The sequence below is a fragment of the Martes martes genome (genome assembly GCF_963455335.1).
Source record: "Martes martes genome assembly, chromosome: 9".
NCBI classification, from domain to species: domain Eukaryota; kingdom Metazoa; phylum Chordata; class Mammalia; order Carnivora; family Mustelidae; genus Martes; species Martes martes.
In genome coordinates, this window is record NC_137896.1 from 4,329,007 (window position 1) to 4,355,006 (window position 26,000).

The 26,000-nt window shown below is 46.0% G+C and overlaps 1 protein-coding gene across 1 annotated transcript in view; it reads right to left on the reverse strand.

Annotated features, from left to right (window-relative positions):
* Positions 1–26,000, reverse strand: part of RAB22A (RAB22A, member RAS oncogene family) — a 49,390-nt gene that overhangs the window by 8,546 nt on the left and 14,844 nt on the right. Inside the window, exon 3 of the mRNA XM_080814747.1 lies at positions 8,836–8,917. Within this exon, the coding sequence (XP_080670873.1) occupies positions 8,836–8,917 (82 nt within the window). The remainder of the gene's footprint in view (positions 1–8,835; positions 8,918–26,000) is intronic.

Genomic DNA, 26,000 nt, shown 5'->3' on the forward strand with positions numbered 1-26,000 from the left:
ACAGAGCTACCAATCCGCCCCCATTCATCACAATCACGGACTCCACTCCTCGTGCTGCACCTTCCACCCTCGTGACTAGTTCACTCCATACCTAGGAGCCCGCACCTCCCTCTCCCTTTTACCCATTCTTGCCCACCTCCCCACCCCCTTCCTCCCGGCAAGCACTACTTCGTTCTCTGTAGCTATGGGTCTGTTTCTGCTTTTTTTCCCCCTGGATTGCAGATATGAGTGAAATCATACAGTATTTGTCTTTCTCTGACTTATTTCACTTAACATTATATCCTCTAGCTCCATCTATGTTGCTGCGGATGGCAAGATCTCATTTTTTTTTTTTAAATGGCTGAGAAATACTCCATTTCGTACACACACACAGCACACCTCTTTATTCATTCGTCGTTCGATGGACACGTGGGCAGCTTCCATATTCTCGGCTATTGTAAATAATGCTGAATTAGCGTTTCCATTTTCTCTGGGTAAATACCCAGCAGCGGAATTAATCACTGGATCATACTGTAGTTCTATTTTTCATTTCTTGAGGAACTTCCATGCTGTTTTCCACAGTGGCTGCACCATTTTACATTCCCACCAACCGTGCAGGAGGGGTCCTTTTTCTCTGCATCCTCGCCAACACTTGCTGTTTTTTTTTTTAAAAGTAGGCTCCACACCCAGCGTGGAGCCCAGTGTAGGTCTTGAACTCATGACCCTGAGGGTCAAACCCTGAGCTGGGATTGAGAGTCGGATGCCTAACCGACTGAGCCGCCCACACGCCCCTCTTTGTCTTTTTGATACTTGCCATTCTGATAGGTGGGAGGTGATATTTCCTCATGGTTTTGATTTGTGTTTTCCTAGTGACTGGTGATGTTGAGCATCTTTCCATATATCTGTTAACCATCTGTATGTCTTTTTTGGAAAAATGTCTCTTCAGTTCCTCTGCCTATTTAAAAATCAGATTATGGGACGCCTGGGTGGCTCAGTTAGTTGGACGACTGCCTTCGGCTCAGGTCATGATCCCGGAGTCCCGGGATCGAGTGCCGCATCGGGCTCCCAGCTCCACAGGGAGTGTGCTTCTCCCTCTGACCTTCTCCTCGCTCATGCTCTCTCTCACTGCCTCTCTCTCAAATAAATAAATTAAAAAAATTTTTTAAAAAAAATCAGATTATTTGTTGTTGTTGCTTTTTTGGGTGTGGAGTTGTGTTAGTTCTTTGTTTATTTTGGGTATTAACCCCTTATCAGATATATAATTTTTGGTTTTCATTTTTGATGTTATTACACTGACAACATCCTTTACAAGGTTGCTGGGTTTTTGGTTTTCTTTAGCATTTAAATTTGTAAGGTAAAATTCATGTAAAGAAATGCAAAGATCTTAAGTTAGATAAAAGATCTTGGGGCACCTGGGTGGCTCAGTCAGTTAAATAAGATAAAAGATCTTAAGTTTTGATAAAATGACTAATGTGTATGTACATTCATGTAAATACCATCCTACCAATATATAAAATATTTCTATCAGTATAGAAAGTTCCTTAACGCCTGTGTTATCATGCCTTCTTTATTCCTGATAATCACTCTTGTCTTCAAGTCTACCTTACTGATACTGATTTGTTGATACTGATGTAACTGCAATAATTTCCATTTGCTTATGATTTGCATAGGATATCCTTTCCCATTCCCTTATTTTTAGGTTATGTTTTAATAGTGAAGTTAATCCTCTTACATGAAGAAATACATTAAATGTAAAGGAAATGAATATTCTACTTTTAAAAGGCAGAGGTTGTCAGATTGGATAAAAAACCAGGCTCAACTATATGCTGGTTATAAGGTCTACCATTTCACTATTTATTTTATATTTGTTCCATTTATTTTATTTTTATATTTTTAAAAGATTTTATTTATTTGAGATAGAACAAGAGTGAGAGAGAAAGAGAGAAGAAGCAAGGGGAGACAAACACGGGGGGCAGAGGGAGAAGCAGACTCCCTGCTGAGCAGGGAGCCCCATGCGGGACTTGATCCCAGGACCCCAGGATCATGACCTGAGCCAAAGGCAGATGTTTAACTGACTGAGCCATTAAAAAAAAAAAAAAAAAAAAATCTATTTTTCCTTTCCTCCTCCTCTTTTGCATCAACTGTTTTTTAGTATTCAACTTTTATATATTAATTTGCTCACTAGATTTTTAGCTATACCTTCTGGTATTTTTAAGTGGTTGCTCTTGTAACTATAATACACATTTTTCTCACTGTCTACTTAGAATTTAAAATGTACCACCTCACATAAAATATCACAATGTTGCAAGAGCCTAATTTTCCCCCTACCATCCTCTGTGCTGCTGTCAAATATTTAAAATCTGCATACACTGTAAGCCACATAATCCAATGTTATAATTTTTACATTAACAGCCAGTAACTAAGTTAAGAAGAACAAAAGATAGGGGTGCCTGGGTGGCTCAGTGGGTTAAAGCCTCTGCCTTCGGCTCAGGTCATGATCTCAGGGTTCTGGGATTGAGCCCCGAATCGGGCTCTCTGCTTAGCGGGGAGCCTGCTTCCCCCTCTCTCTCTGCCTGCCTCTCTACCTACCTGTGATTCCTGTCTGTCAAATAAATAAATAAATAAAATCTTTAAAAAAGAAGAAGAAGAAAGAAAGATAGATTTTCCTATTTACCACTTCTAGCAGTTCTTATTCTTCCTGTGGATTTGAGTGACTGCCTGGTGGTGTTTCCTTCAGGCTTGAAAAACTTCCTGGGGCTGCTGCTGAACCCTCTCAGCTTTTGTTCCTCCAAAAAGGTCATTCCTCGGACTTCGTATTTGAAAGCCAGTTCTGGCAGATTGACATCTTTATGCTTTCAAGCACTTTCACGAGGCTTGTGTCCCACTGTCTCGGGGCCCGCGCCATCTCTGCGAGAAGCTGGAGACCATGTATGCTGCTGTTGCCTGTGCAGGGTGTCTGCTCTCTCTGTTGCTTTCACGGTTTTCCTCTTTTGCTCTGGATTCCAGCGATCTGTGTGCTTTTCTTTGTACTTAAGAGATTGGTTAGAACTTCTCGGATTTGTGAAGTGATAGGTTTTACCATACTTGGGAAATTTTTTCAAGTATCTTTTTATTGTTTTCCCCCTCTCTTCACAACTTCCGGGTCTCTACTCACAGGCATCAGGTTGAGGGATGTGTCCCCACAGTGCTGAGACCGTTCGTGTTCCCCACTCTCTGCTCCCCCAACGGGCTGGTTTGTTCTGCCAGCCACGCAGGGGGTTTTTCGTTGGAGGTCCCGGGGTCTCCAGCTTTAGCATTTCCATTTGTTCCATCGTTAGTTTCCCTTTTGTGTGAGGGTCCCCATCTGCAGTGACGTTGCTAAGACTACTTCTCCTTGAAGTCTGTGAGTGTATTTAAACTATCTGGCTTCTATGATCTTCTCTGAAGTGTTAAAACCTGGACAATCACCCTGAGATTGGTTTTATGCATGATGAGGGTCGGCCTGCTTGGGTCTGCTTGTCCTTCTGGGGCACGGTCTCTCCCGGTAAAGCCTGGCCCTTCCGAAGTTCCAGGGGAAGCCCCAAGCTGTCTCTCTGCTCAGTATTGCTGCTGCTCTAGCTGTTTTTCTTTGGTTGGCTTCCTCGACGTCTCCCCTGTGCACTTGCCGTGGGGAGTCAAGCAAAGGCCTGAGGGAATTTATAAGCAGATTTTGGAGTTTCCTTCCCTGCTGGATCCATCTTTTCTGGGACTTGTCCCCTTCCCCCCAGCAACTCTAGCAGCATTGAACTCTGTCCTCAAATACCACACGCTAAAAACCAGGGCTTTCTGCCTGAGTCCTAGCTATGCTGTGTGGCAGAGACGAGAGCGCACCCTCTGGGGAAAAGCTATACAAACACGAGCCTCACCCACTCTCTGACTACATCTGGCACTGCCTTCGGAAAGTTGTTTTTGATGTTCTGTCCAGAGTTTGTGTATAAGTGTTCTCTCCGGAAGGGCTAGTCCCTTACAAGCCACCCTGCCCTTATGGACACTGAAACTCTTTCCATGATCTTTTGGCGTAAAGAAAAAAAAGTGGCAGCTTAAAACACAGACTCAAAGGATGTGAGCACATCTCTGCTCCAGTGGATCAAGGTCAGCAAAACCCTTGCTGGGAAGGGCCACGTAGTAAGTATTTTAGACTTTGTGGGTCATGTGATCTCTGTCACAATTATTCAATTCTACTACAGAAGAGTGAAAGTTTCTCCAGACAGTGCGTAAACAAACAAGCGTGGCTGTGTTCCAACAAAACTTTATAAAAGCAGGGAGCAGGCTGCATTTGGTCAACAGGCCAAAGTGTCAACCCCAGCTCAGAAGATACTCAGCTACCACACGTTTTCCTGACTTTATTTAAAAACATTTTTAAAAAAGATTTTATGTATTTATTTTTGCTAGAGAGAGAGAGAGAGAGAGAGAGCGCGCGAGCGCACGCGCGCAAATGAGCAGGAGTGGCAGGCACAGGGAGAGGGAGAAGCAGACCCCCACTGTGTGGGGAGCCTGATGAAGGGCTCAATCCCCGGACCCTGGGATCATGACCTGAGCCGAAGGCAGACGCCTAATCAACTGAGCCACCCAGGTGCCCCGTTTTCCTGATTTTAAACAGGAGAACGATTCCTTGTTCACTTAACAATAACTGAGTTTGTGCCTCCTGGTGCTCTGACCTCTGCAGGTGATCATCAGGAAAGACCATGTGAAGATTCATGTGCCTCTAAGGGCTGGATACAGTATCTAGTCGATTTGAGTTGTTAAGCTTTCTTGGCCAAGTATCTGAAATGTTCCTGCTCCATTTATGGTTTATCTATGGTATCTGTGGTGCTCATCTGTGCTTGGTGATGGGTCTTGTCTTCATGAGACTGTGGGAGTCCTTGTTGGTGAAGGATGATTGGGGAATGAATGAATTTGTTTAGTATAGCAAATAGGGACAGAAAGATCTGACAAAGGCACTCTCTTGAGAAAATAAATTGAAATTATCCGAACAAGTTGCGTTTCATCTGATGCTAGGAAAAAATATCAGGTTTATTACTTCAACCTGGAGGTACTTTTCTGAATGAACACTGAATCGAAGTTGATTGAGGACCTGACTGTGATTCTTCTGATGAAACTATACGCTAGCACAATACGATGTCTATCTTTCATTTCATGCTTGACTCTCCTATCTGATCACAAAAAGGGAATTTTTACAAAAATATCCGAGGACTCCATCAGTTTTTCCTAGGCTGCTTAACTCTTTGGCCCACAAATCATTATCTTCTGAAATACTCGTATCATCATCCTGATCAGTATTTTCCCCTTCATTTAACAAGACTGCTACCACTGGCAGGCTTTGCATGACATTTGTGAAGTTCTCCAAAATCACTTTCATTGACTTAATGAAATCAATTTGCAAATCAATTGCAACTGGACCATCAGAAAGACAATCCAGCTGCCAAAACCATAGACAGCAACCCACATGAGAGTCCAATAGGGAGGATGTTTGAACCGTCATCTCTTCAGAAAGAATTCTCATTTTATGATACTTCTTGGTTCCATGATGAGTCTTACTACTGTAGGGAACAACACATATACACATCCCAGAAATTTATAATTTGAGGCATGCAGTACTCACATGGCAACAGTAGAGGATCTGTCCTTCTTTATCTGTGCAAAAGTAGGGCTGGCAATCAACTAACAGAAATCCACGGACATTAATACTGTGTGCCAAGGACTGAGAGCACAGACATGAATACAGTCCCTGCCCACAAGGAGCTCACAGTCTATCAGAAGACAGACAAGGACGGACATAGGAGACAATCCCATGGATGGGGGCAATCAAAGACTGTGTAGGACACAAGGAAATCCTCTCAAGTGTTCCTTCACTGACTGGTTTGATCGGGATCTGAGCATCAGTGCTCTGGCCAGGCAGTGGGAATATGGCCGTGAACAAGACACTGGCTCCAACTCTTGCCAATCAAGTTCAGTCGACAGATCATCTGATTACAGTTTGTAATACGGGTCCTGAGGAAAATGAATGGGAGGCAGTGATGGACAATGCACTGGGGACCTGCTTAGGGCTGGGGGGTGCGGTGGTTAGGGAGAACTCTGAGGGTGTGTCACTGAGCCCAAGACTAAAAGGCTGGGAAGGAGCCAGCTGGCCACGCTCTGAGCAGAGGGAAGAGAGAGTTCCAGGAGAAGAAACAATGTACGTGAACGCTCGAGTGGCAAGGACCTCAGGGCGCTGGAGGCACTGAATGGAGGCGAGGGGGCGGGAACTCAGTGGGCGGGAGGGAGGATGAGCTAGGAGGTCAAACGGAGGCGAGAAGGCAGAGCAGGCCGTGCAGGGCTTTGCAGGCCGCAGTCTGGACCTCTGGCGATTCTGAGCGCAGCAGAAGTCATTGCAGGGCATCAAGCAGGAAGACAATAGCATCTGATTTCTGTTTTCAGAAGATCCTTCCAGGTCCTGCGAGGAGAAGTGATGCAGGTGGAAGGCTGGGAAGGGGGAAGGTGGGGACGAGTTCAAAGGCTACAGGGACCTTCTGGGGAGTCACAGGCGGCTGAGCGCGGAGGGCTGGCAGTGGAGGCGGAGAGAGGCGAACGGGACGATGTACAATAGAAGACACAGCTGGGAGGCGCGCTGAGAACGGTTTGCGGGGCAGATGAGGAGGGAGGACTCAGAGGTGACCTCCAGACGCAGATCTGAGCAGCGGGGGCAAATGGCAAAGCCGTGACTTGTCAGAACACAGCAGGGACGGTTAGGAAAGGGACCCCTGAGGTAACCACAGAGGCGAGTTTTGAAAGCTGTGTATGTGTTTTCTCGGCTGACGTGGGAGGGAGGATATTCTGAACAGAAGGAACAGGGCTTGGCTGGGAGCGTGAGGCCGTACGGCAGGCTGGAGGACTACAAGCAGTTTGGTCCAAAAAGATAAACTGGCGGGAAGTGAAAATGGGTCCAGCCGAGTCCGGTCTTCAAGACCTTGCCCAGCAGCGTCAACTGGCAGTCAGCTGTGTCTGGGATGAGGCTCCCGGCGTTTCCGACCACGTGTGGTTAGCTGTCAGATGTTCTGCTTTTCTTCAGCCCTGTGACCTGGCCAGCCTGCACGTGAACTCCTGCCCTGTAACACCCGGCTGGAGTGCAAGCTCCCCAGTGGGTGCTCCTCTCCTGACACTCTCCGCAGCACAGGGTTCCCCTGGGCAGCCCTCCTGACCCCTGCCTGCCTGCCTGCCAGTCCCCAGGCCAGCCTGGCTCAATGACCCGCTGCAGGTAGGCGTGAGGCAGATTTGCATCTCAGAGCAACTACCCCTGGTGCAGAATCAATGAGAAGTGGGGAAACAAGAGGCAGGCAAACCAGCTAATGACAAAACTTAAAAGAAGCCTGCTACTCCGGTAGCAGTAAGGAAGAGGCGTAAAGCCTTGTGTTATTCTTTATGTTCTGGAGAAAAGAGATGCTCTGTATCACCACGTACACTGGGATAGGCTCTGATTCCGAGTGTAATGGAGCCTCCGTTATGGCATGATTCTTTATGATGAGGGTTTTGCTGTATCATCGAATATATGGGAGGGGGTAATTGAAACTTGGGATTCAATGAAAGGTACATATATTACTGGTACGAAGAGACACAGGCATTCTTGGCTAATGGGACAGACACCCGGGCTGTGTCTACAGATATATTCACGGAGACTACGGGAAGCAACACTTGTGAAGGATGGAAGAGTGATGGTTAGCAAGGGTCTAGCTGTCCTAAACACTCCATTCTAGAGGCACAACACAAACAAAGTAGGAGTGCGGACTGGGAAATTAAGCAGATGTATCTCAGATGAGTAATTGGGCACAGGGCATGACATCCGGTGTTCAAACAAACAAAAAAACCCCAGAAGAAACCAAACAGAGCAAACTTAAGACGTTCAATCTGTACAAATGTATGGTGTCTACATCTAGGACAACAGTAATGGCTTGTTTTGTCTTCCCCCATTTGTCTGTGATGATTCTTGTCAGATTTTATACCACACACAGTATCTACGCTGTCTTAGATAAGACCGTGATGACAGACTATTTCTCCTGATTACTTCTGGTATACTTTTAAGAGCTTACGGATAGCACTGTGCATCCATCAGATGTTCTGTTTTGATAGTACTGTTTGAAAACAAAATTAAACAGCAGCTGAATAATGGGGTGGCTGCCAGACACACCTCGACAGGGAAAGCAGACGTCGGGCCCAGAGGGAAAATGAGGCAGCAGGAAGTGTGTCTGTTCCCGGCCTGGCCTCCCCTGCCCTGGTCTGATGCGGACCGGCCTCAGCAGGTCCCACCTGCACGGGGAGGTCACTGCCCAGGCCCCACCTCTGGTCCCGGCCGTTCCGGAAGCAGATAACCATCTGGGACAATTTTATCATCAGGCATTTATTAAGTACCTATCGCTCGGCTCTGTGTTAGCTCATTCATTTCACTTAAATCTCAAACTTTATATGCTGTAAAGTTCCCTCTTTAGCTTTTAAAAGGCAGCTATAAATGAGATGTGCTTAACTCTCCCTTTCTACCACTAATTCTTTTATATCTCTGCTAGCGGATGGAGCCCCAAATTATACACAATGCTTTGAGCGGGATTTTATCAGGCCTGTTAGTCAGCATTTACTTTAAGACACTAAAAAGTCTAAAAATGCCCTCAGTGCTCGTTATCACTTTTTCCATCAGTGGACTTTGTGGCTCTAATTGAAAAGAAAAAGGCTGGCCGACTCAAATGGAAATAAATGTGTCTCTGGCGCACGGAAGAGAACTGAGTAACGTGAGATGACAAGGACATTGACGGTTGGGTCGGAGCTTTAATGTGGGCCTCAGAAAAACACATAGTAAATTAAAGGGCGACTTACTCGTTCTTGTCCAGCTGTATCCCAGATTAGGAATTTATGTAGCTCATTTTGGTACTGGACAGTCTTGGTCATAAAAGATGCCCTACAAAGAGAGACCTAAATGATCAGAACACAGTTATTGAAAGCACGATGCCGCAGCCCCAGTTGGACATGACGCTTAGACTTAATGCTCAAACTCCCGCTCCGCCCTCGCCCCTCACTGCGGTCCTCTCGGCAGTGTTTAGGGGATGCTCAGAGGCTGGCTGCATATTCTGGGTCAAAATAAAGCATTAGGTACATCTGCTCAGAAGAGGTCTTTGGTTTGTGATCGCCTAAGCTCCGTTATCAAAAGAACCAAGAGATAATTTGGCAATCCAGACATCAGCCTCCCTTGTAAAATACACAGAAGCGGTTATTTAAAGAGATGGTATCATGGGAAAACTTCTGGAAAAACCTGTGTGTCCGGGAAATGAGTGCACTAGTAAAACACACTGGGCCATTGGGGTTTGTCCACCCCAGTCCCAAACCACATGAATAAGAGGTAATGTAACACCAGAGTTAATAAAATTAAGATGCCAAACCAGGAGGGGGAAGATGGCCGGAGCGGCGAAGCCCCCAGGGACCACTTCTGAGTCTCGAGACCAGAACAGCCTCTGGGCTAACCTGCCAGGCCACATCAGCCCTTCGGGTCTGGAATGATGGTATGTAGGTCACCCTGCTTACTCGGAAGGGCCGCTCTGCCCGCGGGCCTTTGAAGGTTCCTATCATTTGGGGGTCTTCTACGTTTTGGAGAACGTGTGAGGAGCCACAGGGGCCCAGAGCATGTGCCTGGAATGAAAGGACTCCTGGACACAGGTTTAAAGTCTCAGGGTTGGCTCGGCTCCAGTGCCATCTTCCACCCTCACCTTACAGAGCTCCCTCCTGGGAAGTTCTCTGTCCTCCAGGCTCCTCGCAGAACCCGGAGGTGATTATGCCTTCTTTTGTACTCCCTAATGAGCCTTCGGGGGCCAAGGGCCGAGTTGTGCTCTTGGAATCATACCCTAATCATCTTCATCAGGACATGAACGCAATGGCTAGGCATTTTCAAATATGCTGGATGTCTGAAGTATTTTTTGAGAGTCAACTAATTGTGTAAGTTCTTAAAGAAAGTGCAAACTGGAATCCATAGAATGACCTTCTGAAGAATCACTGAGCTTAGACAAGTATCAGAATCCTTAGTTGTAAAAACTTTAACTCTGATACAATGAATTCCCAGCAATATTTATATCAATTTATGGGTTAGCAAGCAGCCTCCGAAATGTTGACTATGATGAGGAAGGGAAAACAGACTGGGAAGCAAGATCACATTTATTGGAGAGGTACCATTTACTGGATATTTATTTACTGGAAATTTACCCCTTGGTATCCTTAGTAAAGTGCTTTCTGCATAGAAGGTGCTCGGTAAGTGGTTACTGTATCAAGAACTTCAGCGACCCACCAGGATTAAATCAGGATGTGCAACATGATTTCTCACTTAGGAAAGATCTAAACATTCAAAAAGCCTTGTTTATTGTGAGGATTAAATGATATGATATATGCGGAAGTGCTCTGTAAATTGTAAAGCACTAAACCTATACAAGGTATTATTATTAGTATTTAAAGGCAGCTCCAGGAAATGGTTTAGTTTAGACTTTGCAATTAGTCGTAAAAGCTTACAACTCAACTCTCCATCAATTATGGCTGTGGTGTTACATTTAGGAGTGACAACAGGCGTCCAATAGAGGCCTGTTAACACAGCCAATGCATCCAACACAACCATTTTGGCTGCTCAAAGAGCAAGAGAAGAAACAGGCTTCAAGCAGACAAAAAGCTGAGAACGATAAATGCAACAATTAAAAGGAAATGTTTCATTTCAGGATCAGAATTCACTGAAGTTCAAGATACCTGCCAACCATTTCTCCTTTAATGAACACACGGATTCATTACTCAGGAGAAAGACACACAAAATGGCAGCTGTAATGCAATGAAAGTATCTTAAAGATTAAAGCCAACCTTCTGTCTGACTGCAGACCATCCTTCTAGCCTCCCTGGCATCGTCACTCAACACGCCTCCTTCTTGTCTACACTGAGTTCTGGTGAGCCCAAAGCTCTCTACTTGGGTCTTCTTGGGTCCAGAGCTGTTGGCTTCTTGTCCTTTATCCCAGCATCACTTGTCCACACTGCCAGTTCCTTAAGAATCTTGTCTGTCCTGTCTTAACCACCCAGAAGGGACCCACGCACCTCTGTACCTGCTTCTCCTCTACGGGTGGGGTGGCTGTCTTGCTGGAGGAAAGCCACAAAGCTGTGTGGACCAGTGGGAAGACTGTCCTTTTTAAGCTAGGCCACCTCTTCGGGCTCTCGCTCCACACAGCAATTACTCCTCATTCTTCCTATGACTTCTTGCCGGCCCCTTATCACTTCCCACTACCCTCCTTCTCAGGGCAGCAGCCTTCTCATGGACAACAGAGATCATAAGCCCTCAATCCCCCAACGTGTTTCCCAGTCAACCCTTTCAACTTGAGAATCCACACACCGCCATTCACACTGGCTGTGATTTCCGCCCTTCTGACTTCAGCGGAGTCAGAGAGGTCTTTTCCATCGTGCTGCCCGATCATGACCAGCATGTTCTGTCTGGGCCACCAGAGTCAGCCATGGTTTTCTGCTCCCAGTCTCAAATCTTTCCACCTGTGCCTCCTTCTGTCTTTACACTGACAGTTCCCTTGCCTGGAATGCCCTCCCCCACCAGCTCACCCGTGGCTACGTGCTCCTCATTCTTCTGGTCTGAGTTCAAAATGTCAGTGATGGCAGAAGCCTGCGCAGCACCCCCAAACCAGGCAGCTTCCCGCTCCGACTCCACTCTGCACGTCGCACCCTGTCCTGTTTCAGCTTCGGGATGCCTACTACCGTACTGGTACTCGACGTCTGACTGGCTTCTTTGAGTGTCTTAATCTACCCGTCTAAGCCAGGGAAAATGTCAGCTCCATGAAGGCAGTGATCTTGCTGTCCTTCTTCCTCTGCAACTGGGGTATCTTCCTCATCTACCTTCTCCATGCTACCCTAGATTCCTGACAAAACATTTTACCATGTTCCCATTGACTACTCCGCTTTCCAGTACTTCAACAGTGCGCGGCATCTTGGCCAAGCACTGCATAAAGTGCTCGGGCATCTGAAACACAGGCAGAGTTGAAATCGCAGGTGACCCTCGCTCTCCACCTGCAGCCAGGTGAGCAGCCTCTTGGATGTGAGGGATGTGGGTTCAGCAACTGGGGTGGGGGGCCTTCCTGCCCACTCCTGCCTAGCCACCAGCTCTAAGCTCTCTGCTAGTCAAAGGGAACGAGGCAACACTGGGCAGCTGCTGCGAACCACCATGTCCCTCCATCACTCAGACCTCTGGAATTCTGTTTAGGAAGCACCTGTGGCACTTTATGGGCTCTCCTGGCTGCTGGCTCATGTGCTGAGTCAGGAGCGCCTTCCCACCGGAGGCCCCAGCTACAGTGGCTATGGGAGATGACTGTACCTGCCTCGCCTCCCCTGAGCCCTACAAATGCCTCTTTATTGCAACGAGCATCTCCGTTGACTTTTGAGAGCCAGAAATCTTGGCCTATCACACCTGTAAGAACTAATTCCTCCTTTTCAGTGTTTGCTTTGGTTAGTCTACGTAGTGGTAACACCTGGCTTTAGGGCCAGACATAGGAGGGGGTGTGTCGCCCAGGGGACCACTATGGGGGCGTGCGGCAGGTCTCCTGCAGGACTCACCGGGATGAATCCCTTCCCTAGATTCACATTTTTGTCTGTAAGGACAGCACTTTTGACTTCAGCTGAACTATACAGACTCCAGATACTCTGTCACCATCTCACACTTAACCGTGGCGAAGACAGGGCTTTTCCACGCCCCCCAACAGTGGTTGTAAACTCCACATTCTCAAATCAGAACATTATGTCTGCTCTCCACAGAACACAGGCTGGTCTGCAACTACTTTGTCCTTTGTTACTTGCATCCAGTTTTGTAGAACTGTCTGGTTCTTCATTTTATATTTGATCTACACTTGAACCTCAACCCCTGAGATAAATTCATAAATTGGACCCTAATCTTTGAGCAGGACTACTACGATTTGTCCCTCCCATCGTCACTCGAGCTCCAGGATCGCTCCTTTAACATTCAAGTTAAATGATGCGGAGGGTATGATAACTTCAATATCTTGCTTTTTGAAAAACAGGCAATGGCTTCCTGCCATCCAAATGATACATTTTTATTTTCCAGCCTGCCATTTACTTGTCTGATAACCTTATTTTTCACTACTAAACCATCTCTCTTCACTCTGCTAGGCAGATCTTATTACCTCTTTAATCTAAAATCCCCACTAGCATTATTTCCTAAAGCTAGAATGCCTTTCATATACTTCTCCATTTTTCACGACATTCTAAAAATATGACTTCCATGCACACCAAGTAGTCATGATCCTCGGTCAGACTACGTGTTCTCAATGAAAATACTTGCCACAAGGTGTTTTAAAAGTGTCTTTTCTTTAACCGTAGCGGACTTGGTGAACTCTCGGAACACAGGTGTGCCCTGCCACCATATTCCAGCACCTCACTTGACTGCACGTCCTTTCCTTGGAACGGCACAGGGGATGCTATCATCCCTACAATGCTACGTGGTGCCTTTTAAGGTTGAAAACTCAACGTATTTTAAAATTAACCTCTAGCCAACTCTAGCCAACTCTAAATCTCACGCAAACAATGCTTGTCTCTCTAGGTGATATAGAGGGACAGAAATGCCACTGGATGCACCAAGATTGAGACGTAAGAAGACCACAAGTATGTGAAATCTGGTCATTCCTCTAGAGGACATATCCAGGGGTCTTCAGAAGAGTTTAGGACAGTGCCAGGAACTTGACAGGTGCTCAGGGAGAATTAAGTGGATTTCAGGGCACACGTGGCTTCTGTTAGAGTAGTTCAAAGAGCCACAAGTCTTTGAGTCTCCATAAATTCCACATAAGCCATGTGGGCTCTGCAGTCACGTCTATCTTTAACCCTTCCTTCAACCACGAGCATCTATCTCTTAGGGTAACCAGGTCTGAGGATTCACGATCACACCGTAGAGCGCTTCCTTCTCGGCAGTCACTGCACAGCAGCTGGTTTGTTCCACAGGTTCATGGTCACCCTAGGCAGATCCCTTAGGACCTTCTACGCTTTTGCCATTCTAACAACTTTTGAAAAAATATTTAAAATCAAGGAAAACATTACTTTAAATGTAAAAATAACTAAACTTAACAGGTTAGCTCCCCCTTTCCTAAGTTTGTCAAGAATAACTTAGAGTAATATAAAAGCTTTCAGGTCCTAAGTAAAACCTACAACAATGAAGCTAGCTAGGTGCCCTGACAAAGTGCTCATTATTGTGAGTTTTTCTCATACTTTTACATGTGACCCTTTCAGTCCTTACTGTGAGTCTCTTGGGTTGGGTTTGACTATTCATCGCCATTTTGCAGACAAGACACGGTGGGGACAGAGCCAGTGAGTGGCGCAGCTAGGACACTTGGAGCGGCAGCACTGCGGGGCCATCTCATCCTGGGCGGTGTACTCCCTTCTACTGCAGGGCAGGAATGGGGCTCACAAGCAACAGGAGTCTAACTCTGTCTGTGCCCCCGGGCGCCTCACAGTGGGGGGACTGGTTGGGTGAACAGACAATTAAAAAGCAGATACTCAGTGAGCTCCTGAAGGATGGAAAGAGCTGTGGGAGCACCGAGGGAAAGCCAAGTCCAAGTACCCAGGAAAGTGGTGACGCCAGGTGTGGGAGGCTGAATCATGTTCCTGCCCCAAAGAATGTCCACACCCCAATCCGAGAAGCTGTGATTATGTTACCTTTTAGGGCAAAGGGGACTTTGCAGATGTGGTTAGGTGAAGAATCTTGAGATGCGGGGAAGATCCCGGGTGACCCAGGTGGGCCCCGTGAAATCACGAGGGTCCTTATAACAGGTGGAGGAGTTGGAGCCAGGGAAGAAGGTGACATGAAGATGGAAGTGAAGACCAGAACAATGTGTCCTGAAGACTGATGAAGCCAAGGCAGCCGCTAGAAATGGAAAAAGGTAAGGGAACAGATTCTCCCCTCAGAGGTTCTGGAAAGAAGCGGTTCTGCCAACACCTCAACTCTGAGCAAGCGAATTGGACTTCTGACTTCCAGAACAATAAACTAATACACTAGGGAGGGCTTCGGGGAAGAAACCCAGAAGGAGGGAGTTTGCCTGGCTGATAGGGACAGGACCCAAGGGAGGAGGGGGTCGCAGTCTGTAAAGATAAACAGCAGGAACTGAAGCACAAAATTGTGAATGTACAAGGAGATTCCCGTGGCTCTCCACGGTTAGACTGGGCAGGGCGGGGTGGGGAGTGCAGTTCAGTAACCACAGAAAAGGCTCTGGGCAGGGTGGTGACAGGCAGCTGGTGAAGGTCGGCAAGCTACTGCACTCAACACTGATGCGCGACTGCTCTGCGTGAGGCCCCGTTTCCTGCAAGTTAGCAGCTCCCCAGGCCAGGGCGCCACCATCCTTACCATTTCTGCCCTATCTGAGTTCCATCTGTCTGTCTTACTGTAAAAAAAATGGCTCCCCAATTTCTTAACTTTGCCTTGTGTAGGCAATAATATCAGTAAAATTAAAACCCCACCGGTTTCATGGACTAGTTTTATTTTGCCTAACAGACAATAAAACTCTCGATATAAATTTAAAACGTTCATCTGTGCAGCATCTCAAGTCATTCACAGATGGTGTTTTGGGAAAGGCAGCTACAAGTCAAGGGGAGCCACTGAAGGGAAAGAGATGGTGTTATCTGCTCTGTTGCAGAGGTGAATTCTAGAAGCAGGCAACAGACCTTTGGGGTGCCTCTGTCAGCTACCAGCCCCTTAACAAGCCACGGAGGAGTCTGCCGGCTCTGTTTTTAGGGATCTTGCACAGTGGAAGCGATGTGGCTTTGTAGGCAAAACCCGGGAAACACAAGGCGTGAGAGCGCGGATCGACGGAGGGAAATGGGCAGACAAGGCAAACAAGGAAGGGAAATGATCCCAGAGAAAGGTGGGGTAGGCTCGACTCTGAGGTGGACACGCAAAAGCCACAGGGTTTTGACTGACAGGAGGAAGAGGGACAGGGGGGAGGAGTCTGAAGCTGGCTGCTGTCAGCTCAGGCCACTATATGTGCGATGAGCTATTTCAATCATTTCCAAATTGGAACTGTACTCATTCATTTTTTGAATAGGTAATATAGACTCTTATGCCTCATTACCCAAGATGTACCGAACAGGAGCACTCCAGAATGTCCCTTCTGCCCAGATCTTCAATTCCTCTCCCTGGAAACTAACCTCACCAGCTCCTCAGGTCTCGTTTCAGAAATGCTCTAGGTTTACACGAGTGCAGGTATATACAGTGTCCCCTGGCCCCTTCGTTTATTTTTGACAGAGATAGTGGCATACAGTCCATATCGCTGATTCTTTTCACTCTACCCTATACCTAGGAAATCATCCAACAGAAATACACAAGGTTTTCACAAGCTGGCTCCTTCCCTTTACTGTATCATCCTGAGAGAGTGCACTATAAATAACACAGCCAGAGCCCTACTCACCAGCAGTGCTGTGGTGACTGGCCTTGTACAATTATTAACCTTGGGGTTTGGTACATATATGAGCTTATCTGAAGAATAAAGTCCACGACAGGGAATGAACCGCTGGGCCAGGGTGCGGGATGAGCACAGGGAGCAAGAGGGCAGGCTGTTCAGCCAGACCACCCTGCTTTGGCGAAGAACTGTGCTGCACTGGGCAAGTCAACAGACCTCGCTCTGCCTCAGTTCTCTCATTTGGAAGCTAGGAATAACTTCAGTACCTACAACACAGGGCTTGAGAAATATTAAAAAAATTAACATATTTTACTAAAGTATAATTATCTTACAATAAAGTGCTGAGTATAGATTTTCAGTTCAATGAGTTTCGACAGTTCATGATCTCTTCTAACTATTGACCTATGGCCCCAAACCAGACACAGAACGCTTCCATAACCCCAGAAAGTTCCCTCACGCCCATTTCCACTTCACTCTTGTACCCATCCCAGGCAAACCATTTGTGACTTCTCCTTCCCAGCTTAGTTTGGATTGTCCTTGGACTTCAACCCTCTATTGTGTCCAGGCTTCTATCATTTAACAAAGCTTTTGAAATCAATCTATATTATTTGGTAGTTATTTCTTCTGTATGGTATTCCATTGTACACATATTTTACTCTGCCCATTCTCATGCTGAGGATTGTTTCCAGTTCTGGCTATTATAAATAAGACATATTGCATGAGTCTTTCCATAAGGACGTATTTTAATGTTTCTTGGATAAACACCTAAGAGGGCACACTAAGTCACAGGGCAGATGCATGTGTAACTTATCTGAAAACAGAGAAGAGCCCTTCCAAGCAGCCACAGCACTTATGCTCCCATCAGAAACACATCCAATTCCAGTTGTACCACAGCCCCGCTGACATTTTGGTTGTTACTCTTGAACTTTAGCCGTGCGTTAAGGACAAGGCCTGGATGTCCACTCTTACCACTACTACTCAACATTGTACTGGAGTGTCTAGCTGATACAAAAAGGAAACAAGGCACTAAGACGGTAAAAACTGCAAAACGTCACAGGTCACACGCGATAGCATATGCAGAAATGTACTATGCTCTATGGAGTCCATAAAACATGTTAACTACTAGAAGTAATGACATGTGATGTCATCATTTATACGGCCGGTGTTAAGTTTCCTGTCTTGGCATTTGTTTCTCTGCTCCTCCTTTTCTGCCTCCTTTGGATAAATCACTTTTTTTCTTTTATTCTATTTTTTTCTTTTGTATTGAATTTTTAGCTGTACATCTTTTTGTGTGACCTTTATTAATGGCTTCTCTAGAGATTATAATATGAACCTATAAATTTTGGTCTATTTCCACATAATATGCTATTTCATGAACAACTTGTGATACAGGACAATCTAATTCTGTGTATCCCCTTCCCACCCACTGTACTCTTGTTGCCTTATATTTAACATCTTCATATGCTATAAACACAATATTTATTATTTTTACTTTAAAGGCCAGTAGTCTTTTTAAAATTTCTTTCAGCATGTCTTATGATATGGATCTGGCAGATTCTCTCAGCTTTTGCCTAAGAATGTCTTTATTTCACCTTTACTATTGAAGAGAAAAAATGTTTTAAAAAGATTTTATTTATTTATTTATCAGAGAGAACACAAGCACAAAGCAGGGGGAGGGGCAGAGGAAGAGGGGCCGCCCCGTTGAGCAAGCAGCACGATGTGAGACTCGATCCCAGGACCCGGGGATCATGACCCGAGCTGAAGGCAGATGCTTAACCGAATAAGCCACCCAGGCATCCCTACTGACAATTTTTGCCGGGTACAGAATGTTTGCTTGGCAGGTCTCCCCCCTACCCCCAAACTGAGGATGCTATATCACTCACAGTTCTGGCCTCCGGTGTTTCTGCCGAGAAGTCAGTGATAATTCTTATCACTGTTCTCCCACATATCACGGGTTTGGTTTTTTTGTTTTTTTTTAAAATATCCCCTCCCCGCCCAGGTGCTCTTAAGATCTGCTCTTTGGTTTTGAGCAGTTTGACTATCGCATATCTGGGCTATGGCTTGTTTCATATTTATCCTGGTTACAGTTTAGAGATTTTTGGATTTATAGATCGATCACTTTAATCAATTTTGGAAAGTTATTGCCCTTTATCTTTTGAATCATTTCTTTTGGCCCATTCTTTTTCTTTCTTTCTGGGATGCCAATTAGGTGTACATGAATGTGGTATAAGAAATACATATTTGGTCTTTGTCACCAGGTTCTGACAGAGAGGTCCAAAATCTCTTAGAATTTCTAGAGTGCAAGGAATGTCTTTCATTCTAACGAGGTGACTCCTGGTGGACTCTCAGACAGCCCTCGGACAGGGGAGGGAGGTGCTGGGTGCTAGAAAGACCAAATATTGACTAGAAGGTTGGAATGTTCAGCCCTCTCCTGCAAGGCACAGGGAGTGGTGAGGGGCTGGCGATGGAGCTCATCACCAACCGCCGGTGATTTGATCCGTCACACCTAGTAACCAGACCTCCATAAAAAATCCCTTAACCATGGGGTTTGAAGAGCCGCTGGGTTGGTGGCACAGCTTGGCTCCATGGGACGAGAAGCTCCCAGGCTTGGGGCCCTTCCAGCTCTATGTACCTCTTCATCTGGCTGTTCATGTGTGTTCTTTACAATAAAGCAGTAAAGGTAAGGAAACTGTGTTCTTGCATTCTAGGAGCTGTTCTGGTGAATTACCCAACCTGAGGGCGGGGGCACCTGTGGGAACCCCACTTTATGGCCACGTCAGACACGAGTGCGGGTTCTCAGTGCTCGCGGCTGGCATCTGACATGCCATCAGTCCCATGGGACGGAGCCCTTCAGCCTGGGGAGGCTGACGTGACTCCAGGGAGCTCCCGTCAGAACAGAACGGAAGTGAAGAGTACCCAGGAGTTGTCTGGAGAGCTGGAGAATTGGTTGTTGGTGCGGAAATAAAATATGTATTTGGGAGAAGAAGTGTGACCAGTAAAAACAGTTCACGATGAGACTGACAGCGAGCTACAGATCTCCAATTCTTCCATCGCTGTTAACTCTTCTTCCCTTCGTATTTCGGTCTGGATATTTTCTACTGACCTGACTTTAGGTACACATTTTAGGAGAGGAGCTCAGACTGGACATAGCAAAGATCAGTAAACTGATCAAGATTCTGAGGAATTCTCTTGGCGTTCCAGTTCCCCACCTGGGTCCCCGTGTCTTGGCCACTGTTGCCCTATGAAGGCAGAGGCCCCCTTGGACAGGTTTCTCTGAGCTCTTCTGCCCCACCTCAAGTCTCCCCAGTGGACAGTTCAAGTGCTCCCGCCCACAGCAGACTGTCCCTGTCTCTGTTTCTGTTGGGATCGAAACCCGCCAAGAATCACTTCTCTCTTAGGAGTGGTTTGTCACCTTCTCAAGTTTATTTCACATTGGTTTCTCTGTGAGCTCAGATACCTAACGGGGTTTTATTATTATTATTTTTTAGTTTTTAAACTTATTTAAGTAATCTCTACACCCAATGTGGGGCTTGAACTCATGACCCCAAGATCGAGAGTTACATGCTCTCCCAACTGAGCCAGCCAGGCACCCCTCTAATGGGCTTTTAAAATCTTACCTGGCTTGTTTTGTTTTTTTTTCAGATGAGAATCTTATCTCTCTTTATAACTGAATCCAAAAGCACACAGGGTTGTTTAGTGGCTGAGTTAGTCTGTTTAAAGTCTATAACATATAAACATGATTATCACTACCACTCGCATGTCACAGCGGTTGTACCATTCACACCCAGCAGTGGACTTATTGACAAAGTCGGATGCGGTCTTTGGGGCTGAGAGGGTGGAAAGAGGAGTTCAGTGGCAGACACATGGAGTCCCAGGTGTCTCTGCAGTGACAAAGCAGTCATCTGAGGGCCACCATCTGGAGAAAGGTGGCCCTCAGGGCTGTGAGTGTGAATGAAATCATGCGGGAAGACACAGGGCTATGGAAGAAATCCTCACTGCTTCAGCATTTTAGGGGTGGACCCTGAGGCCGAAAAGCAGAACAAGAAGGACTGCCCCAGGAGGTGGGAAGGAGAAGAATCAGAAATGTATCCCAGGTAACCAGAGGCTTTGCAGCAAAAGAGGATATCAAGATAATGCCAGATACTTCTAGAGAGGACAAATACAATAAAAAGCAACTTGTGGATTATATTGGCTATTCACAAGTTGATGTGAAACTCTGCAGTAGTGGTTTCAGTGGAATGATGGGGCGGAAGCTAATAAGAGCATCTGAAGTGCACGTGAGATGGGTAAGCAGAGCCGGTGAGTATGCACCATTACAGCAGTCTTGTAATTAAAGAACAACTTTACATTGCGCGAGTACTATGGGTTGGGCACGGAGGCTATCACTTGGTGGTATTTTCAGATGAGGTTCCTGCAGCGGTGGGAGCAGACAATAAATAGGTAAACAGACACATGATTATAGATTTTAATACCTACTGTGGAGACGTCAAACTATTGTGTGCTGATAATGACTGAAGCGGTCATTTGAGATAGGGTGGTAGGAAAAACCTCTCAGATAAATCTTAACAGGTGAGAAGATCCGACCATTTGAATACTGGGAAAGAAGAAAACATTTCAAAAAGAGGAAACAGGAAGTGCAAAGGCCCCAAGGTAGGAGAGATCAGGTGTTTGGAAAGGGCCGTGGCTGCAGTGTAGTGAGAGAGGAAAAAGTGATAAAAATCACAGTGAAGTTTCTGGTTATTATTCTTAGGTCAACAGGAAGCCATTAAAGATTAAAAAAAAAAACAACATGATCCAACTGATATTCTCAAAATCAGACTATTTAGAGAGTAGTGGAAGGATATGAGATTTTTTTTAAGAATGGGAACACACAAGACTTGCATATAGATTGAAAGAGAAGTGTGCAGATGAGGGAGGACTCAGGGATGCCTCCTCATTTGAGGTCTGGTGGGATGGACAGTGGAAGGGAAAATGACAGGTACTGTTTCCTAAAGGCTAACAAATGAACACAGACGCAATGTCAGAAGGCTTTTCAGTTGAAAGTCATGTGTCTAGGATGAATGGAAGGAACCAGAGTAGATCAAGACTTTAGACAGAGAGTCAAAGAAAGGCTCAAATCAGACAGCCAGGTTCCACCAACAACAGGAATCGATGAACTCTAGAGCGAAGAAACACCCTTGGACGAACGGTGTAAGACATCTTTCCTGTCATCCCCTCAAAAACATACCCAGAGGGCCAATCCATGTGAGGCCTGAGAAACAAAGCCGTAGAGAACTCATGCTAGGGAAGGGCCCCGGCAAACACCTGTCAAATCGAGCAGGACGGAGGACAGAGCACAGTTCCAGGTGGCAAGCTGGCAAAACAGAGGACAAAGTTATGTCCTCTGTAACTTTGAAAAAGCTCCCATAAGGAGAGAACAATACGACTGACATCTTACGCGATGAGCCCGAAGTCAGCAGGTGTATTCTGCAGTAAGCATGCTCAGGCAGCTGGAATCGTGCATGAAAACAGAAGACAATGGACGAGGGCAGAGGCTTTGAGAGAGTAAGCCATCACCCGGGCCCAGAGCCTCAGGCTGGGGGTGAAGGCCACAGAAGGCCATAGCAGGGACTGCGGGCGTGGAGGCAGACCAAAACTAAAAACGACCATTTGGATTTGTCCCACAAGTGATAAGAAAGCAGAGCGGTAGTGGGGATTGGATTCGGGTCTCTGGAGGAAAACATGCAAAGCAGGAGCTGGTAAATTCTTCCTGTATAAGGGGCACACAGCAGATGTCTTCAGTTCTGCATGCCATGGTCTGTTGTCAGTTTTGCTGCTGTAGCATGAAAGCAGCCAGAAACAGTATTTAAAGGACCGGCATGACTGGATTTGGCTCCTGGGTCGTAAGTTTGCTGACCTGGATCTAGAGCCTCAAATTATTCCTAAAACTTTAATCAAACAATAGCTGGAATGCAATTTAAAAGATGTTATGCAGGGGCGCCTGGGTGTCTCAGTCGGTTAAGCCTCTGACTTTGGCTTGTGTCATGATCTCAGGGTCCTGGGATCGAGCCTTGCACTGGGGTTCCTGCGCTGCAGGGAGCCTGCTTCTCCCTCTGCCTCTGCCCCCCTCTCTTTCTGTTTCTCACAAATAAACAGATAAAATTACAGAAAAATGCTATGCATACAAGGGGATAAGTCAGGGTGATCAATAACGAAGACAAAAGACAGACAATGAAGGGAAACACAGGTCATCTGGAGAATGGATTGGCTATCAGACATCTTTATTTTTAACTTTTGTCATGAAAATTTTCACTCACAAAAGCAGAATCCATTACCCAACTCCAACAATCATCCACTTTCCACTGTGTTTTTGTCATTAAAAATGGACTTGGGGGTTGGGAAGGGGATAAAAAAAGGGACTTGAAAATAACTATGCCTAATACATTTAAGAAAACAAAAACCCAGTGGCACCTGGCTGGTTCAGTCGGTAGAGCACGATACTCTTGATCTCAGGGTGGTGAGTCTGAGTCCCATGTTGGGTGTAGAGATGACTTAAAACAATTAAATTAAATTAAAAACAAAAACCAAAACCCAGATTAACAACTGCAGCAGAGAAAAGGAAACTAAAACAAAACTTAATGAATACACTAGAACTCTGGGAAAATAATAACAGAAATCAAGAACTTAATGGTTCTTTAAGTAGGTTTAAAATCAGGTTAAAATTAGATGAAGAAAATGATTAATGAACTGGATGAGGGGCTAGGAAAAATACCTAGACTGAAGCATGAGCCAAAAAATGATGGGAAATACAGAGGAGCAGGGGAGACACAGAGATGAACCCCTTCTGCACTGCAGTCACAGCAGGCTGGGAGCACCAGGGGAAAATGGAACAAAAGCAATATTGAAGAGATAATGGCAGAGAATTTTCCAACTTGAAAGACATCAAACCACAGGTTCCAGAAACACTATGAACCCAAGAATGACAACTTCACCTGGAACATCAAAGGAAGACTGCTGAAATCCAAAGACGAAAGGAAACTTTGAAGGCACTCGGAGGAGGAAAATGACTCATTCGCATCAAGAGAGGAACAGAACTGACCCATGTCAATGAAAGCAGAGGGGCTCTAAGAACATGGGTGAAGATTTTCCAAAGTCTAAAAGACAGTAACTGAAAACCAAGAATTCTATATTTGGTGAAAACCAACCTCACACATGATTACGATATGCTAGAATTAAAAACAACCATCAGGGAAGGTGTGCAGTGCGGGAACCTCTCGTACTGGTGGGGAATGGGGAGCAGGTGCAAACGCTTAGGTTAGGACAGTGATCTCTTCAACAGTTAAACATGCTTTCATTTATTTAGTTCTCAAGAAGATTTTCTTTATTTGAGGTAGAGAGAGAAAGTGAATATGAGAGAGAGAGAAAGAGCGCACGTGCACACACACACACACAGGAGGGTGTGAGCCGGGGGAGGAGCAGAGGGAGAGGGAAAGGGAGAGGCAGATTGCCCGCTGAGCAGGGAGCTCAATGTGGGGCTTGACCCCAGGACTCCTGGATCATGACCTGAGCCGAAGGCAGATGCTTCATCAATTGAGCCACCTAGGCACCCCTAAACATGCCTTTAAACCTATCGTGGTAGCCAGCATCCAAGACAGTCCCAAGGGTCCTGACTCCTGGCACTGATATCTTTGTGCAGTCCACTCCCACAGTGAACAGGGCTGATCTGGGTAACCAAGAGGACATGATGGAAATGACAGGTGAGGTCATAAAGACACAGTGGCTTCTATCTTGGGCTCTTGCGGACTCCTCATTCTGAGGATGACGGCTCTCATGTTGCGGGGACACTCAAGCAGTCCTGTGGAGAGCTCTGGATGGCAAGAGCCAGAGTCACCCCACTAAGCTGCTCCTGAATTCCTGACGCCTGAAAACCGTGAGATGTAATACGTGTTCATTGTGTTTTTAAGCTGATAATCTAAGGGGTAATCTGTGACACCAAGATAGGTAACAAATATGCCTATTAACCAGAAATTCTATCTCAGGCATGTGCTCGACAGTAACACAGCGATACACCCACAGAAAGAACTGTGTGGGACTATTCAGAGCGTCTTTACTTGGCAGAGCTCAGAACTGGACTCCATGTAAAGTCCACCCACGGGAGACGGACCGGAAAAGCAAACCGTGGCGTAGTCTCACAACAGAATGCTAGTCAACACTAAGAACAAACTCCTGATAAAAGCGAAAACAAGGATAAATCTCATTAACTGTTTTGAGCAAAAGAAGGCAGCACGCATGAGTACATATAACGAGACCCGTGCGTAAGAAGTCTGAACACACGTTGGCACTCTGGGGACAGAAGTCAGAACGTAGGCTGGGCTGGTGAGGCAGCTGTCTGAGGGAACCGAGGGGTTCTGGGTCTTGGTGCACATAAACAAGCACAAGGTAAATATTCACAGAGCTACACATCTGATCTCATGTAAATAAAAGCTCAATAATAAGATAAAATTCAGACATTTTCAGATAGACAACCCTGCGCCAGAAGCGTGTACTAAAGGAAATACAAAATGGTGTTGTTCTTCAGAACCAAGTAAATTATCCCCGACAGAAGGTGAGAAATGCAGGCAGGAATGTAAGGCACCGCAGAGAGTAAACGTATGCAGGAAATCGACAGGAATGTTCACTGTGTAACAATAATGAATGTCCTGTGAGATCTAGAATTAAAATATACTGTAGGAGCATAAAAGGCAGGAAGCAGAGAATTAGATTTGAGAACCTTGCATTGTTGGAATGGGGTAAAAGTAATTTATATTAGACTCAAGTAAGTCGAGGATGCATAAGGTAATTTCTAGAGTAAACGCTTAAAGAATAACCAAAGAATCTATAATTACCAAGATAACAACGTGCAGAAACACACCACTACAAACAACATTCAATCTAAAAGAACACAGGACAGGGTAAATAAAAAACAAGGCGTAAAACTGTAGGTTTAGACATAAAGACTAAGAAAAGTAAAATAAGAAAAGTCAAATAAATACTCCAATTAAAAGTCTAGCTGGGGAGCTGTGAGCCCAGCTGCGGCGGTGGCCACCTGTGCCGGAGTCACCCTGGTAACCTGGTCCAGAGGAAAGCTGGCGGTCCTGGCTGAGGGTCGACAGGCAAGGCTGCCAGTGTGGCTGGAAAGCCAGGGGAAGCCTGGGCAGGAAGGAGCCGCAGGGGAGAGAGCCTTCCGTCTATCCGTACACTCACCTCGAACCCACAGCTGACACCTAAACTTCACACACGCGGGGAGATGCCAAGGAGAGCAACAACCGGAAGGCTGGAAGAAAAAGCTGGGCACAGATTTCAGCTGCTGCTAGGTTCAGGCGAGAGTGGGAAGTTTGAATCCTACCAACTTAAAAGGGGTCCAGGAACACCCTGAAAGAAAATCCAGAGACAAGACCTTAGACGTAAAGACAATGTCCTGGGAATAAGCATGTGCCACGAGGCTAACGGCGACACTCCGACAGAACCATCTTAACAAAGTGTGAAAGCAAGCTTCCTAATTTAACTTTCTGCTAAACAAAACTCAGCACTCCTCGGCCAAAGAGAAGAGAG